The 19,210-nt window shown below is 39.6% G+C and overlaps 1 protein-coding gene across 1 annotated transcript; it reads left to right on the top strand.

Moving 5' to 3' along the window:
* The first annotated feature begins 10,144 nt into the window (after window positions 1-10,144).
* LOC147637536 (ethylene-responsive transcription factor ERF019-like) lies at window positions 10,145-10,837 on the top strand. Its single transcript, XM_086798988.1, has one exon. It carries the CDS (start codon window positions 10,145-10,147, stop codon window positions 10,835-10,837), a length of 693 nt encoding a protein of 230 aa, XP_086655114.1.
* Window positions 10,838-19,210: the final 8,373 nt, after the last annotated feature.

Below are 19,210 nucleotides of genomic sequence, written 5' to 3'. Positions count from 1 at the left end.
ACACCTTTGTGAAAGGTTTTGTCCTCTAGGATTTTGAGAGGATAAAATGAATGAATTTTTGGAGCTAACCCAAGAAGGGAAGACCTTGGAAGAATACCACCAAATTCTTGCTAAACTTCTTCGATTAGCTCCAGAGATGGATGAGGTAACTCTTCTCTCTATCGATTCATTTGGAAGCTTAATCAACCATTGAATAACCTCATTAAGAATGCAAAACCATTCTCTATTTCAAAAGCCATAATTATAGCCAGAGACTGATAAAGTTTTTGAAAGTGTCAAGAGAAGGACATGAGTCTTTCCATGTTAATCATGAAGAGGTCCTCTAATTCAAGAGGAACATTAAGCTAAATAATATTTGTTAGTTCATTATAGGACCTTTCTTAAAGATGTATGTGGTGATAATGGTCCTCAAGATATTGGAGATATGTTACATAGTTGCATGAGAAAACATAGTTGCAGGACCTTTCTTAAAGATGTGTGTGGTGATGATGGTCCTCAAGATATTAGAGATATGTTATGTAGTTGCATGAGAAAACATGACATTCTTTCCATAGTTCGAGATCCACACTACAAGAAGGTACAACACTTGCAAATGAGATAATGAAAGATATAACTAACATTTTAGGCATTGAGGAAGTTCAGAATGCATGTGATGAAGTGGGCATAAGTATAAAAGGATACTAGGCTCTCCATTAATTACTGCAAGATACACTTCGCAAACAAGGCATCACATGAAATATTTTTCGTACCCCAAGAAGATTAAGATTAGCAAAGAGGACATGCAATGAAGATGTGCAACGTAAGATTGGAGAGTACTACTACGTCAATGATGTGCTGACCATTAGAGCTTGGGAAAAAAAGCAAAGCAACAATGGTAATATTGTGGTTCCTTACAAACGAGTTCAATAATATATTTGTTGATGTACAACGTCTTCAGAAAGTTATGATCTTATTCTATGGATTACCTAATAATTGTAAGTAACTTTTATATCTCTTACAAACTAGTTGAAAAAGTCTATGAAAAAAGCTTATTTAATTTTGTTTGTCATGCAAGGTGAAAAAGTTAGCTTTGTGTTGAAAATGGATGAGTGTCAAATTGTGAAAGGAAAGAGGATAGAGCGAATGAGTATCACTCATGAATGAGGCTATGGCATATGTAAAAAGTTCACAATTATCATCTTTTCTCAGTGAACACACATTTGAGGGGAATACTGAGATCAACTGTAAACTCCTCATAGGGAGAGGATTTGCAAGCTAGACTTTCCATCATATAGTGTCCAATTTGAGAAAGAGATATGGCAGCTTGGGGCATTTGAAGTACCAAAAGAGACACATGAAGTTCTTGCTTGGATGTTTGATAGGATACTTTGGATTACCACTATCATCAAAGCACAGATTCAGGGAGAAAAACTTGAGGTAGAGGACAAGGGTACTTATACCATAGATTGGCATTTGGGGGGTGACAATAAAGTGCTTGCTTGGGTGTCTAGAAGGTGCTAACACCCCAAATCCTTGTCCGTGGTGCATGAGAATGGTGAGGAAAAACAAAAAGTCGAGAAAGAAGAGGATGCTTAAGAAACAAGTTATTGAGCAACCGTACCCCATGGACGATGATGCTAGCAATTAGGTTGGAGGTATCTTGTCTGCTGCCAACATGCTAGTTGTGCTAAACAGGCATTTGAGAGACCCAAAATGGAATCCTATAATTCCATTTGAAACTGAAGAATGTCCACTTCTGTACACTACATGCATTCATGTGTGTGTTTGACCGTTTGTTTTCTCAAGTTTCACATAGATTATCCATTTACCATGCAAGGCAAAGAACGACAAGAAGAAGCTCTTCATAAAGTAGAGCAACTACTCAACTCAATTGGGTGCCATGGTGGCAATGTGTAGATTATCGTTAACAAAGAGACCTCTGGCATAAATCATGAGGTTGCACAACAAGTGTCCATGAGTGGAGATAAAGTAAGACGTTTTCTTGAGAAGCCAAAAAATACAAAGGACTCAACCAAGCCTTGGAACCTATGGAAGGATTTATGCAAATGTATAACATTTGACTGCACCAATTCAAGCCTTGTAATTCTACATGAGAAGTTTTGGTCAGACTTCAATAAGATGGTGAAACTTTTGATCAAAAGTAGGATAACTACAGAGGAGAGGACAAAAATTTCAAGACGAGCTTTCTAATTTTACGAAGTCCATGGATGATACATGGGGTAAAACCAACATTACGCACTACATGGTAAACACGTTTGCTCCTTCTTATTACTGGATATTAAGAAACAAGTATGAATAACTACTGACTCTGTCTTAATTTTTGTGCAGCACATTCTTTATGCTCATGGTGCATACTTGGTGAATGAGTATGGTTCTCTATACATGTGGAGCACATAAGGAATGGAGAAATCTCACTACTATCGAGCTAGAGGAGTATATTTTAAAAACACCCGGCATGGAGGAGGGAAGACTCGTACAAATTATCTCAAGTAGATGTTTAACTAGTTTTACAGATACACTTTTGGGCAAAAATTATCCATGGAAAGAGCAACTGTACGAAATAATGCCAAAAAGAGAAGATCACTAAAGTGGAAAGCTGGCACAAGACTAGTACGTCATGCAGCATTAGAGATCTTCACTCACGAAGACACATATGAAGAATTTGGAAGTAGAAACAACACTTTAAAGTTGAAAGTGTTTTGAATAAATTTGTAAACATTTTTTACTTAGGAAGTAGACAACATTTCATTAGGAACTCAATGGAGTCTTTTTGGGCCCTTTAATTTGCCATGAGGTTATGGAAACGTTTAACTTTTTGACAAATAGGAGCCTGCCATGTAAGCAAAAACCATGGGTGATTAAGAGAGGTGTAAGAGTGGTCAAAGGGTGCACTTTTTCCCCCAAAAAGGGGGGGGGACAATTTTACAATTTTCGGACCTCCATAACTTCTACATACAAGCTCCGATTTGAGCGGAGATATGTTACATGATATGGTTTTATCCGCTAGATTTTAAATTTCATTTTTCTCCCAAAATTCAAATTCGAATAAAGTAGCCGTTTTGAAGCTTCAAATTAGCAAACGTTTCTTCTTAAGAGAAAAGGTTTGACTCCCTTAAACTGCCAAACAAAAAGGCCCAAGAAGACTCCATTGAGGTCCTAATGAGAAGAAAGTTGTAAAGCTTTCTGACTTGAAAATAAAAAATAATTGCACCATTTCATTATATTGAACATTTACAGTGAAACTATTTACAACAAAAAGAGCTAATTGCTCTTGAGTCTCTTCTCTTCTTGCTCCCCCTCTTCGGTAGGCATTTTCCCTCTATAACGCAAAAACCTCTTACGACTATAGCCCTTAAGTGACTTTACATCCTCCACTCGTGCACCTAGGGGATAGCTTGAATAACATAGGAAATAACTTGCTCGAGAAGGCCAAAAACCAGGATCGTATATCCAAAGATATCGATGGCAGCACACTTCTCTATAAGAATGACTTTATGTATATTATAAGGTATAAATGCATACCCTATATACCTAGATAGGGCTTTGAGTGTTAGGAGTGGAATCTCTACATCCCTGGAGTACTTGCTATGATATATAATAAATATATTTTTGTCGATAGAAGAGACGTAGCGTGCAAGAGCGGCATCTTGCCCAACTCTTGCACGACCAGCACACCAGCTCGTCCAAGAAATCAATCGACGTCGTCAAGCTCTATCTGCATTGACAAAGAACTAGGAGGAAACAAACTAAAGTAAGAAATAAACAGACTGAAGCAATAAGAATTAAACCACTAGACAAACTAAAGCAATAAGAATTAAACTAGACAAACTTAAGCAATAATCTACCTTCTGGTTCTCATCCTCCTCCAACTTGGCTGCATCCCAAAGGTTGATGTAGCCCTCTTTATTTTCTAGGTCAAGTTCGGGAGGAAGTTCCTTGTGCCAAACTCAGAAATGTCCATATCCTATTGAAGGGCTTGAAATTCTTCCTCTGAAGGAAGAGAATCTTCATTCTCCTTGGATTTTTTAAAGCACAAGGATATTGCTTCTCGGGCCTCTATGAAGTTTTATGTCACTTCTATGTCCAATGCAAGAAATTCATCCTTATGCTCATTCTCTACATCGAGAATAGCGAACGCAGCTTCCCAACCGTCTGCTATTATAGCAAGGCATTAATCCTCCCTAAAATTGTAGAGTTTTTGAATGTGGGAGAGGAGGAGGTAATACTTCCCATTAATTAGGAAGGATGGTAGCCCAGGGATATGATAAAATTGGACGTGAATCGCTCCCCATGGATGGATGGCGTTCCTTCATCAATGACAGTGGAGGCCTTAAACTCTGCCACATCAAAATTTGTGCTCAGGAGTTCCTCCTCCTTCTCGGACACAAGGTCCAGGACCTCTTCTTCTGTAGAGTGAGCACTTGAAATAAAGTATTGTTTTGATTTATCAGTCCTTTCTTTGAGCTCCTCCTCCTTATCACAGCATAAAGAAAGAGGTAGGCAACAAACCCAAAATAATATTCTAGCAACTTGCATTTCCTACCATGCACTAGGCACATGTCAACACATATCTTGATACACTGATCGTCTGAGTAAGTGTCCCACCTCTTCGACATGCTTGCATTCTAGGATGAGGTGATTGCGAAGCTTGACATGTGGACGTACGTAATTGACCCTTCCGAGATAGTTCCTCCACCGACCAACCTGTAAAACTCTGTCCACTCTCCCTCCAGCGATGTCCTTGATAATATCCTCCAGGCTGAAAGGAATGTTGAACATAGAGTCTACATGGGAAAGAGATTTCTCCTACCCAGCCCTCCTCAGAGCAGATCAAAGAGATGCTATGTGGTGATGGGCTTGTCCTTAAACTCCTCTAGCAATAAATCATCCACGTCATCTGGCAGCATTGTACAAGTGAGAACTCTTAACCTTCATCTCTCTGCTGTGATCTGGCTGGAAACCATTCACCGTGCGATAAGGGAAAGAAAAGGAGGGCAAATGCAGCTATCGCAGCGTGGACAGTATGGGCAGTACTCGCACGATTGACAGTATGGAAGGCGAGAAATTTTTGAGCGCAGAGAAAAGCACATAAAAAAAAGACTCGCACCATGGCCGTGGGGATGGTATGGAAATTATCAAAAGACATCTTTATATAGGTCAAATAATAGGGCTGATGTCACATGATTTACGATCCAATGTCACATGTGGTAGGGCTTACGTCATCGTCCATTCACGAATTGCCACGTGTAGGGCTGACGCTATCGATGTCATGATTACATTTTGCTCTATAAAAAGGAGGAATAGTTTTTTTCCACATGATTTGTTTCCTTTGCGTTTCTCCATGCTTCCTACAGCTCGCCAGATAGCTCAATCCTTCCATATACCAGCCCCTGTATCCAGCCCTTGTAGGTTTTTTGCTCTCTTTGTTCACGGTGCGATGTGGCCATTCTCTAACTTTTGGAATTGTCATATCGGTCTGTGGACAGTTTGGGTTAATTTTATTACCACATTATTGTTTCGTTCACCGCGCGATATTTATATTATTCCACATTGTTTTGTTCACCGCGCAATATGGCCATTCTCCAACTTTATGTTGTTTCATTCACTGCGCGATATGGCCATTCTCCAACTTTTGGAATCGTCATATCGCTTCGTGGACTATTGGGGTTACTTTTATTTTGCCACATTATTGTTTCGTTCACCGCACAATATTTATATTGGTCCACATTTGGATTCACCATATCGCAGTTGTCAACTGATTTTTGGCTACTAATTTTGCCTTCTCTTTTCTAGTACTGCCATGTCCCACACAAAACAGACTCTCATGAGAGTTTCAGTGCCCAACACCAAATCTAGTGCCGATTCCAGATCTTCCAGTAGACGTTCCAAAGGACCTGGCAAGTGAACATGTGCTCCCTAAGGTCAAACCCAACACCAGCAAGAATATTTCAAAGGCCCGAGTCTCTTTGCAGAGGCAAAGGAAAATGTTTACGGAGATAAGGAAGGTGCAGGCAGCTGTGAATCTCCTCATCCCCAAAGCTCCTTTCTTGAGGATTGTCAGATCCATTAGCGATAAAATAAAGATGAAAGGTTACTTTAAATTGCAGAGTAGTGCCATTGCATGTCTTCAAGAGTCATCCAAGGACTTCCTTATAGACTTATTGAATGATAGTAACATTTGTGTTGCCCATGCCAGGAGGGTCACACTAATGGACAAGGACATGATAGTAGTAAAGCAGAGTTAGGTATAGGTATGATAAGTTCATGCAACCTCTACCATTTAGGGATAGGAAGGTAGCAGAAATCCTCTCCATTCCTGCTGCTTTGAAGAGGAAGAGGGCTACCGACAAGGTGGTGATTGAAGACGTGACAACACCAAGTCCACAAGGTTGGAAGAGGTTGGTAAAGGGGGCGGATTTGAAGGAAAAGGAGACAGTTTTAAAAGAGAATGTGGTTAGGGAGATGAATTAGCAGAAAACCTTCTCGAGTATAATGACAGACTTAAGGCGATGCCTGGTCAGATCATATGCAATGTCTCGTACACCACCGAGCAGGAGGAGTACCTCCATATCGCTCCAACGGATGTTTATAGGCTCGTTGAAAAGAATAGGGAGATCAATGACAGTATTGTGTTTACTTGTTTAAGGTGTGTACTCTTCACCTTTTTTTGAATGCTTCCTTTTTTTTATTTCTTTTTTCCTTTCCTAATGTTTTTAATTCAATCTGTAGGACATTGTTGAAAGAGCTTTTGCCAAACCAGACAAAGCAAGTATATATTTATGATCCTTTGGTATCAACTATCCTAATTATATGAGATACCTGCATGAAAAGCGAGTGGGAATGAACTCGTCAAATATAGAACCTGATTTATGAGTTACGAAAAGCAAGTGGTGATGAAAAGTAGTACCCGAAAATGGACGAGATGTGATATGCAATAAGAGATTAACTCCAAAAATAGTTGGAGCACTGCTATTTTGAGATGTGGACGAGCCCAAAAATTGGTAATTTTTGGATTAAAACATGAAAAGCGTGTAGCACATGAAAAATGAGCAAAATTTTGTTGCACAAAAAACACCATAACTTTTAACTCCGAACTTCGATGAAGGCGAGCAAATACTCAAAAATTACCGCAGGAGGTGCACGTTGCCTGTTTTCCTATTTCAAGTGCTGTTTATCTGAAATGACATAACTTTTGATAGGAATATAATATTGACAAACCAATTGACTCTATAGAAAGCTTGCGATGCCGTGCACACACCGAAAAGTTTCTATAATACAATTCAAATTGGGATAACATAGGGTGGTCCAGATCAACCATCCAAGGATGTGCATAAACTTGTTAACTATGATTAATCACTGGAATTCTACAAAACATGAATAAGAGATTGAATGAAACATAGAACATGCACATGAATGGAATTAGCATAATTGATACTTCCCTTCTCTTCTCTTCACAATAGCAAGATCGATGATGCTCTTATACCATGTTGCAAATACACGAACACAAGGAGATAGGGACAGAGTGACTCAAAGAGAGAGAAGGAGAGGAAGAGAGTTACACCATATACACTCCCAGAAGACTAGTTCATATTGATTATGAGTTTGTATATATAGGTGAGATCTAGGTCAAGTTAGGGCGTGATATATATATTTCCAACATTTTACATACAAAAGGGTACCATTTAAAGGGGGTATTTACAGATTAAATAGCCCATTTTCTCGTTTTTGGCCCTAATGTATAGTACTCAGTGTACTCAACTCATTTCAAATGATTATCATCAAGTACTTTCCAACATTGAGCTTTGTCTCTCTTGCTCTCTGAGCTTGTCTGTGGAGTGTGTACATGCATGTGTGTCTGTGTGAGTTTGCAGAGCATCCTCTCTCATCCAACAGAGTGATCACCTTCTGTATCTTCTTTTGAGTCATCTTTTTGTTTCGCTTCTTGTCAAAGTAGAGCAAGGCCACCACAACTTGTCATCACCTCTGTGCAGGTCATCACCCAGGCATGGCCACTAGGAGTGGTTTCTTGTTTTGCCAAACACTGTTTCAGACTTGCTTGCCAACAAGAAGCTTCGAGGAGCGTCTTCTTATTGCAAATGTCGTTCTAGACCTGTCAGCTCTGTCAAGAGCCTTTCATCACCATCATCTTTATCTTCTCCTTCTCCTTGTTATACCGGTGGTGGATGTCACCTCCTCCCCCTTTGCTGCTTTATTTTGAGGTCAAATAGAGTCGCCTTCACTTCTTCTTCTCGACTGTTGGAGAGCTAAAGCACTTTGCAAGACTTTATGATACTATACTTTTGTGCGTCTCTAGTAGCAGTATTCTTCTTCTTCCTTCTCAAATTGATTCTCATTACAATAACCAATTATTCTTCTTGGAGGCCTTAAGATTATCCCCTGCTCCTGGTGTGCGAACACACCAATGATTAAGTGCCTTTCAAGCACAAAATTTTCCATCGAACTTGACTAACAGGGGTTGCATGTACACTTGTGTGGCCTCAAAACTTGCAAAAAGCTGCTCTCTCTCACCTAGAAACACCCACACATATTGAATAATATGAGAGGTGCAAGAGATAATCATCATCGTCGTCGGTGAAATCACTCTCACTATCTCCCTCTCTTTCCATATTTGGTAGACAAGAAAGCACCAAGAAGAGAGAGCTTGTTGAAAGAACCCAAGAGAGTAAGAAAGAGGAGGGAGGAGGCAACTAAAAGTAGCCATTCAAATCCCCCGCAATCAACTTCCTAACCACCCTTTTCTTGATTTTTTAATGATATTCAAAAAGCAAGATACCTTCTATGTTGCAGCATATAAAATTTAAAAAGCAACTTGACCCTTCAAAAATTGTAAAGCTCCCATAAAGTCACATTAGACATGGATTTAAACATTAACTAGTGCGGACGTGCTATATATGCCATGTCATTTTACAAAGAATTTTAACAATTATTATTTTGAATAGCCTAAGTGTTAGAAATGTGTGTCAATGAAGAATCCATAAATCTGCCAAATAATGCACAAATTTGGGGACAAGGAGTTACATGCCATTTTGATCATCATTATCTTTACTTTATGCTATGATGACTGTGAATAATTCAATAAGTAAAAACTGTGATTCTCCATGTCATGAAGCAAAAATTCTATGTCAAAACTGATGACAGTTTGGCATAATACCCCATCCTAAAGGAAACACACTTCCACATATCAGATTAGTTACATTTCATGCATAACACACAAACGCTCGCATAGAAAATACCAATAACTATAAATGATATAGAAAATACCACAAACTATAAAACATAAGAAAATACCAAAAAAGAACACTACAGAAAGAAACACGAAGCATGAGCATGATAGGGGAAAACAATAACATGCCATTTGTGTAAGGATTCTTTTGTTTGGTGGAGCATGGAGCCACACTCACGTTCCTCTGGATCTTTTCTTGAGAACAAATTCAAAAATGTTAAAAAATTATGAACTTCGCAAAAGAAAAACACTCCGTATGTTACGTAAGCAACAAGAGAGAGAGAGAGAGAGAGAGAGAGAGAGAGAGAGGAACATGAGAAATACACAACATTGCTTAACAACGTCATAGTTGCTAAGCAATTAAAATAAGTATTGCTATTACAGTCACGAAGCAATAGTTCTATGCAAATTGCAATGTTGATAGCAACTATATGTCAAAAAACATTACTTGGTAAAAAAAAAGCATTAGCACATGGTCTGTATGTGGTAGAGAATGCACTTCACGCACCAAACACATGGTCTTTACGTCCTCTGGTATGAGTTTCAGGCATTAAATGAGCTTGCATATAATATGCTTTCAAGTTAGCACTGTGCATTCATTAAGTATGGGTTGTTTGCGAGTGAACGCGGGACTTGGAAGTTGGACGGTGGACAAGACCGTTGAACCGTTCTTCCTTTAAACATATACAGAGCCCAATCCATGAGTCTGAACACAACGCTCATCCGTCCATGACGTTCACTGCGTCCCCATGAAGCATCACAGATGACGTGCTGCTGGCTGCTGGTCAAGACGAGTAACGCCAAATCACGACGCAACAGGTCCATGGGAGTCCCGACGTATATAAGCCAAGGAAGGTTTCCCAAATCAGGCAACGTCGTAGGACTCTAGGACTGTAAATCATGGTAGAAAACCCTCCTCCACGCGATATATCGCCTACTGAAGGTCGCAAGCAGTTCAAGGGGGTGCGGATGAGGTCGTGGGGGAAGTGGGTTTCGGAGATCCGCCTGCCCAACACAAGGGCCAAGTTGTGGCTGGGCTCCTATGCCACCGCCGAGCAGGCGGCACGTGCATACGATGTGGCGGTGACCTGCCTGCGTGGCCCCTCTGCGTCGTTAAACTTCCCCGACACCCCGCCTGCATACGCCCGTGATCGCAGCCTCCCGCACCATCGGATCCAGGAACTCGCCGCCGCCGCCGGCGCGGCTATCTCAGCCGGCCCTTCCTCTTCCGGCTGCCCTTCCAGCTCTATTTCTGAAGAAGAAGCTGACGGAAACTGCTACCTGGAGCCGCTCACCGTCGACATCCAAGCGGAGCAGATTGTAGATTGCCCTTTCACGCAAGCCAGTGAATTAGACTACGACATTCCTGCGGAGCCCTCTCTAGCTCAGCAGCTCTCGGCGGAAAGTTCCGATTTCTCGTCACTAGCGCCCAACACGATCTACGATGTCGCGTGGGATAATATAACACCCTTCTCGAACGAGCAGCTGCCCGGGTCCTCTCAATGGGCAGTGATTGTGTGCGATCCCATAGTACCCCTCGACGAAGACCATAACGCATTTTTGGAGCCTTGCTTGTGGAGTTTCTGTGTATGAAAATGCTATCTCCATTAAAGTTATCACCAAGCACTATATGTAATGACTTCTCTATCACCGAGCACTATATGTAATTGAATTTTAGGCAATGTAGTTTGGCAGGATACATCTATAGTCGCTTGAATATCAGACCAGGCTTTTCTACTCAACGAGCAGCTAGTTCTTCTCAACGAGCTAATTATTGTGCGCACATATTTCCTCACTTACTCGAGAAGCTTTTAACCATTCTCTATATAGCAAATCTAAACAACAACGAAGAATTTGTTCAATTTTTCTAGATAGAAGGGCTTTTTTTTCTCTTATATCTAGAGAACTCAATTTCTGGATACTTGTACATGTAGAATTGTTTTCTACTTGCATCTCTATATACTTGTATAGGCATGAAGTTGTTGGACTAGAATCAATATAAGAGAATAATACATAGAACAAATTATTAAACTACAACATAAGAGTGCTAGCCCAACTCCTGTAGGCTTAGCCAACAAATAACAATAAAATATAATGACTCCAAAAGTAAGTGATAACCCATGTACTCTCCTTCATTTATGTGCTTTCATCTCCAAAAGCATGAAACTGTGCATAAATCTGATTAATGGCGGGATTTCTCTACCGCAATGAGGTTTTAATTAATTTTGTTTTTTTTTTGCTTCTAATCAAAAACCGAAAACACTCAAGGCGCCCTTGAGATCACACACTCAATGCCCTTGCAAACTCTACTCTAATCTATCCTAATCCACGATTTTGCAATCAATGGAGCACACTTAGTAAGAAGTAATGGTTAACACCCTTCACTAACTTAGGTGTGCGTTCCCCGACAGCGGCGCCATTGTTTGGGGCATCATAGCATAGCGGAGGCTACACTCCAACCCACACACTTGTCAATCGGTGAATGCAACCCGGTTAGCGCATAGAGGCTATCCCGAATGGGAGAAGATGAGTTAACCACATACTAATGACTTCTAGTCCTACTCAATCCTTCTTCAACACTCAAGCAATCAATCTAACACAATCAACACATCAATCTAACATAATCAAAGCATCAAGATTAGGCTACACTTAAGCACAAAAAAATGCAACTTATGCAAAGAACCTAACATGCAAAGAGCTATCACATAAGCCTCAACTACACATCATTTCATGCACAAGCTTCATCACATGCACTCTACAACTCACAAATCAAAACATCATTAAGAAATCTAGATTAGCAAGTGTGTAGACCAAAACCTCATATCATTGAAAATGTAAAGAATAGAGAGTACAAGATTGAAGCAAGAATGGAGATGGAGAGCCTTGGGAGAGCACTTGAGAAGGAGCTATGGAGCAAGCTCTCTCTATGAGCCTCTCAACCAAATGACCAAAGAGTCCTCTCTAGCTCTCAAATGGGCCACCTTTTATACAAAAATTCTAGAACTCCCAAAAGTTCCCATGTGGGATTATTGTCAAGCCCTCTCCCACATTCATCTACAACTTGGAACTCTTTTCAAGAGCCCTAAGTGTCTTTTTTGTTGCATCCTTGTATTGATCTTCATTCGTCATGCAATAGCCTCAATTTATAGAGTTTACATCAAGCATCAAATCCCATTAATTTCTCCATGATTCACTCCTAGAATATCTCCACCTCATGCCTGATTCTCTCCACCTCTTCTCTTTTCCCTGAATATCTCCCAGAATATCTCCACACTCCTAAATTCCCTCATGCTACCCATTATTCTCTCCCAGTAGATTCTTCTAACCTTTTCAGAGGTTCTTTCACAATTACATCTCCTCTTTTATAGCCTCTCTATCCAAGAGCTTGTTCCCACACACACCCTATTCACTTGTATATTTCAACAAGCATACGAGTACAGGTTTGAGTCCTTTCATGCTTATGTATGGTTTTCAACCTAGATCACCTATTACAATGGGATTCTCAGGACTTCGGCATGATGCAACACGTAAATTTTTTGCAAGATATGCAAGAATTGTTACAAGTTACGAAGGAATCTATTAGAAGTGCAAGATATGCAAGAATTGTTACAAGTTACGAAGGAATCTATTAGAAGTGCAAGAGATAGAGACAGATTTTATTCTAGACATCGTTCACCTAGAGAGTTCTGTGAAGGAACGATGGTGTATTTGCGAGTTCCAAAAGATTTTGAGACTTTACAGAGATAGGTCAATCTCTGAAATTATCCCTTAGATGTTGTGGACCATTTCGTATTACACGACAGATTGGTTCAGTCGCATATGAATTGGATTTGCCTTCTCATGTGAAAGTTTATCCTATATTTCATGTTAGTAGACTTAAGGAAGTACTGGGTGGAACAGACTAGTTAGCTACTCCTCAAGAAATCATAGATGTCGAGGATATGACATTTGTTCCGCACGAACCTGAAAAGATTCTTGGATTTCATGAAAGATGATTGCATAATACGCTTAAATGGAATATAAGATCAAGTGGAAGGATCGTGTTGCGGAGGAAGCTACATGGGAGACATTGACTAACATTGAATACTCTTCAAAGAGATTACCCTGGCTTTTTAGTAAGCTCAGGAGTGAGCTCTTAGAGGAAGGGGAGTATGTCATGTGCACAGTGTGTATCTACCGTGTGCTACATGCACACAAGACTAGCTTCGAGGTTGGGGAAGCTTGGAGCTAGGCAGGCTGATTGGCGAGTTGAGTTAGAGATAGACTAACGGGCGGGCACCCAAGTATGGACGAGCAGGCACCCAAGTGTGGACGCCCGATGACTGACCAAGAGCCTATAAAAGGGTGGCCAAGGTTAGTCATTAGTTCATATAGAGTCTCGCGTGTCTTTATGAGAGCTCTATGGTTAGGAGCCTGGATCTAGTGCAGACGTGCACCTGCTTTATGCAGCCGAGGCCGGCGCAGTAGTCTTGAGGCCCGTGAGGGTAGCTTCGTGCGGTATGAGACGTCATGAGGTAGAGATTGGTTGGTATGTCCATCTAGTTAGCTCAGCTCGTGGCACTCGATGGGGACAACCAAGACTTGTGGGCTTGCCCATGGCTGTCAAGGTTGGGAGGTGAGTCAGACCTGCACCCCCTTCATGTTTTTTTGGTTTGGTTTGCAGGTTTTGAGTCTTATACGAGGAGCGTTCTATGTAGAGATCCTATGGGCTGTCAAATCCCCATAGGATCACCTCGTAGAATGCTCCTGGTATAAGACTCGAAACCTGCAAACAAAACACGGCAAACATGAAGGGGGTACAGGCCTGACTAACCTCCCAACCTTGATAGCAGTGGGCAACAAGCCCACAAGTCTTGGCTGTCCCCACCACTGAGCAACGAGCTGAGCTAGCTAGATGGACGTACTGACCAACCTCTACCCTGTGACGTCCCATACTGCCACCACGAAGCTACCCTCGCGGGCCTCAAGACTACTATCGGCCTCGGCTGCATGAAGTAGGTGCATGTCTGCTCTAGATCCAGGCTCTTGACCATAGAGCTCTTAGAAAGACACGTGAGACTATATATGACTAATGACTAACCTTGGCCACCCTTTTATATAGGCTCTTGGCCGGTCATCGGCGGGCATCCACACTTGGGTGCCTGCCATCCATACTTGGGTGTCCATTCGTTAGTCTATATCCCTAGCCCATTATCCGTAGACCAGCTTGCCAATTAGCCAAGCTTCCCCAAACCTCAAAGCTAGTCTTGTGTGCATGTAGCACACAGTAGATACACACTGTGCACATAACTTTAGTGTGTTTCCATTCTTGCAGGTTGAATGGCTAGTGCTATCCTCTTTCTTGCATAATGATTGTAAGCCACATATCTACAACAAGGTAGAAGTATTTAAGAAATATCCTAAACTTTGCATTGTAATTGGATGAGGGAGTCAGAGCTTTGGAGAGGAACCAATGTCAACTTTCCAAAATGCCATTGTTTGAGGAGGTGCAGAGAGGAATAAAATCTTGAGTGGGTAAGTTATTTATATGAGGTCCCTATGTGAAGTGTGTTCTTTATTGAGATGCAAGTCTATGAATGTTTTATTTAACTCTCAATGCTTTGTAGGTTTCTCATACATTGCTTTACAAGGCCAGGAGACATGATCATTGATGTGTTTGCAGGGACAGGAGACATGGCCAATGCATGCAAAGAGTTGGGTTGACATTGCATTTATTTAGAGAAGGATGAGCTCATGTTAAAAGAGTTTCTTAGACCTACCTCTCATGCAAGAGAGGAAGGCAAAGATGAGCAGGTTTACTTGGATGCTTGATGCTGGAGATATGGATATTTTTTGATTTTGTGCATGAACTATGGTCTTTATGAGTTACTACTATGTTGGAACTATGGTCTTTATGAGTTACTAATGTGTTGGAACTATGGATTGTATCTTATTTTATACTTCTCAAATATATGGTCTTAAAGAGTAGTGTGGTATGGTCATGAAGGATGACTAACATTAGTCCTTGTCCCATTTATGAAGTATGATGAGGTTTTATTCACAAATGATAGTATTAATGCTTATTCTACATGTTGATTGTAAGAGAAAAGTAGATGTTTGGAAACCACATTGTTTCATGCTTCACATTTAAACTATGGTTATTTTTTGCTTCTCTGTTGGAAGTATGGAGCTTTTTTACATTTGTGTTGAAACTATGCTTTTATGAATCTTTTTTATAGTACTATTATTTGAACTATAGATTGTAACTTTTGTTGGACTTCTTAAATATGTTGTCATAAATAAAGGTATGGTATGGTCTAGTATGGTCATATACGATGATGTACATTAGCATTATATGGTCGTATATGATGATGTGCATTAGCATTATATGGTCGTATATATGATGATGTGCATTAGCATGATATCATCTTAAACAAAGGTATGGTATGGTCATAAAGAATAATCTGATTTGCATAAGTGGTGATAGTAAATGAAAGATCCCCGCCCCCTGCGCAAATTCTGGGGTGCTAGCAGCGGAAGTAGCACTTCTTGCGTCGGGCAGAGCCTCTCACTTAGGGCCTCGCCCCCACGGATATCCGAACAAGACACTAATCCCTCGGTTCTTCCAAAACTAAACCCAAAAAAACTTCCCTCGCCCGCAGACATAGGCGATTCCTCCAGGATATTTTATTCTAACGTAGTCAAGGTCTTCACTAACCAAACTAATCCGACCAAACCCGTTAGTCTCATGGTCAGATCAAGAATGAGACTTGCACTTGGATCATAGAGTCCAATGCTTTTTTCCTCATCAAGAGGCACAACTGTTGATTCTTTTCCATAGAACAAGGGTTATCCGAGATTTACTTCAACTATCGTAACTTAACATAATTGAGTCTCAATTTAGGGATCCATCAGTCCAGCCTAACCCCGCCCAACCACTGTAGTGATAGGATCCATTTAGGAATTTGGTTATGTTTTACCCCGGGTACTAGGGAAAAGAGTTCCTAGCTCCCCTAGCCCGCGCTTCAAGAAAAGTTCAAGATAGTTAGACCACTTACACACCCAATATGAAATTAAATTTTTCACAGATTCAGCTGTCTTTAAAACAATACTTTAATGAATCCATAGTATCAGCAGATAGTTAGACCACTTACACACCCAATATGAAATTAAATTTTTCACAGCTTTAAAACAATACTTTAATGAATCCATAGTATCACTGATCATCATAATCTCCAAAATATCTAGGTTGAATTCTAATTTCCAATCATTCCCTCATCGGTGTACCTATGGCATCATTGGCACCAGAACGCTCACCATCTGCTCACTCAGGGGCCTTTTTGATAGTTCCTAGCTCATAGTACCCGGAAATATAATCAAGTATTACATTCATTTCTTCCCCAGCATACCTATGGAATCATTAGCAACCAGAACGCTCACCACCTGTTCACTCAGGGGCCTTTTTGATAGTTCCTAGCTCATAGTACCTGGAAATATAATCACATAATAAAGATCTAGATGGACTCTCCATTGAAGATGAGCAAGATCAACAAACGGATCCATATAAAAGAGCCATGGATTCATCCATTGAAGACCAGCAAGGCCAATCAACCAGATCCATGCCTGAGTTCAGAAAACAACTCTAACTCCTTGTTCCATTTTCTTCCTCGACGCACGCATGGGTATCTTCAGTGACTTAGAGCCCAAGCACCGTATGGTCAGCACCCTCTAGGCTCCTTTGTAGGTCACCTAGCGCTTCACTCATAGGCCGCTTCCTTGGTCCCTCATCCACCGTACACCAGAAGCTCACCATTTGGTCAAGACCTCGGTCGAAGACCTCGGCCGACACCTTGCTACGTGAGAGGTCTCCACGACCTTAATCACAAGACAGTCAAAATGCTTCCCTAGCATTCTTGACATAAAACAATCATTTACAAACAGTCACAAAATACAGTTTCTATATCGAACTCTCGTCTTTCCACATTATCCCTCCTCAATCCACATTACTTAATCCACATTCCATTCAACGTGTATTCATTTTCATCCAATTACTTATATCGACGACACATTATTTTCCATACGCATTCACGTTCATTATTCTACATTCACCTCCATGTTCGTACATCCACATCATATCTCTAATCCCACATCCACATACATACATCCACATCCGCATTCACACATCTACATCTACATGCATACATCCACATCTCCATGCATACATCCACATCCACATTCTCATTCACATCCATACTTCTACATCTACATGCCTACATCCACATCTCCATGTATACATCCACATCCACATTCTCATTCATATCTATACATCTACATCTACATGCATACATCCACATCCACATTCTCATTCATATCCATACATCTACATCTACATGCATACATCTACATCTCCATGTATACATCCGTTTTCACATTCATACAACCACACTCCCATTTCCACATCCACACATCCACATACATACATCCATTTCCACATTCCCATTCATATAGCCCCATATGCCTTCACATCTATTCTTTTACATCATATCCATTCTCACCCTATGACAACCCATATACATCTTATCTCATCACATACACTTCTTATCTCATCCCATACACATCTTATCACATCTTAACTCATCTTATCACATCCTAACTCATCTCATATGCATCTTATCACATCTTATCACATACCATATATCTCTTATCACATCTCATACACCTCTTATCACATCCTAACTCATCTTATCACATCCTAACTCATCTCATATACATCTTATCCCTTCACATACACTTCTTACCTCATCCCATACACATCTTATGACATCTTAACTCATGTTATCACATCCTAACTCATCCCATATGTATCTTATCACATCTTAACTCATCTTATCACATCCTAACTCATCCCATACGTATCTTATCACATCTCATCACATCTCTTATCACATCTTATCCCTTCCCATATCTATTTATATAATACAAGGGAATTCTTATATTGATATAAGATTTCTTTACGCATCTAACTATGCATAAATTCCATTTAAGGAGACTAACACTTTCGAATTAAAAATAAATCTTTTATGCATCTTCCTATGCATAAATTCATTTTAAATGAGAATGACACTTTGAATTTAAATTCAATCTTTTATGCATCTTCCTATGCATAAATTCACTTTAGATGAGAATGACACTTTTGAATTAAAATCAATCTTTTATGCATCTTCTTATGCATAAATTCAATTTAGATGAGAATGACACTTGAATTAAAATCAATCTTTTATGCATCCTCTTATGCATAAAATTCAAATGTGATAAAAGTAACACTTTTACAATAAAATAATCATTTTTTGGTAATATTTTTATAATAAAATAATAATTTATTTTTTTTCTTTCACCTCTATGCACGAAATTCAATATGATAAAAGTAACATTTTTATAATGAAATAATTATTTTTTTCTTTACAATTTTATAATAAAATAATCATTTTTTTATACCTCTATGAAATTCAATTACGCTAAAAGTAACACTTTTATAATAAAATATTCATCTTTTATGCATACCTCTATGCATGAAATTCAATTATGCTAAAAGTAGCACTTTTATAATAAAATATTCATCTTTTATGCATACCTCTATGCATGAAATTCAATTATGTTAAAAGTAACACTTTTATAATAAAATATTCATCTTTTATGCATACCTCTATGCATGAAATTCAATTATGCTAAAAGTAATGCTTTTATAATAAAATATTCATCTTTTATGCATATCTCTATGCATGAAATTCAATTATGCTAAAAGTAACACTTTTATAATAAAATATTCATCTTTTATGCATACCTCTATGCATGAAATTCAATTATGCTAAAAGTAACACTTTTATAATAAAATAATCATTATAAAAACTTGACATTAATCAATTAACCATTCACCTAGGATAGAGAATGGTTGGTTTTGTTAGAAAAGAGAGGGAAATACCTTTTTGT

The sequence above is a fragment of the Cibotium barometz genome, chromosome 6 (genome assembly GCF_041138505.1).
Source record: "Cibotium barometz isolate CiBa-2024 chromosome 6, ASM4113850v1, whole genome shotgun sequence".
In the NCBI taxonomy this organism is placed as follows: Eukaryota; Viridiplantae; Streptophyta; class Polypodiopsida; order Cyatheales; family Cibotiaceae; genus Cibotium; species Cibotium barometz.
The sequence above is the reverse complement of the archived record's forward strand: the minus strand, read 5'-3'. Positions and strand labels throughout refer to the sequence as shown.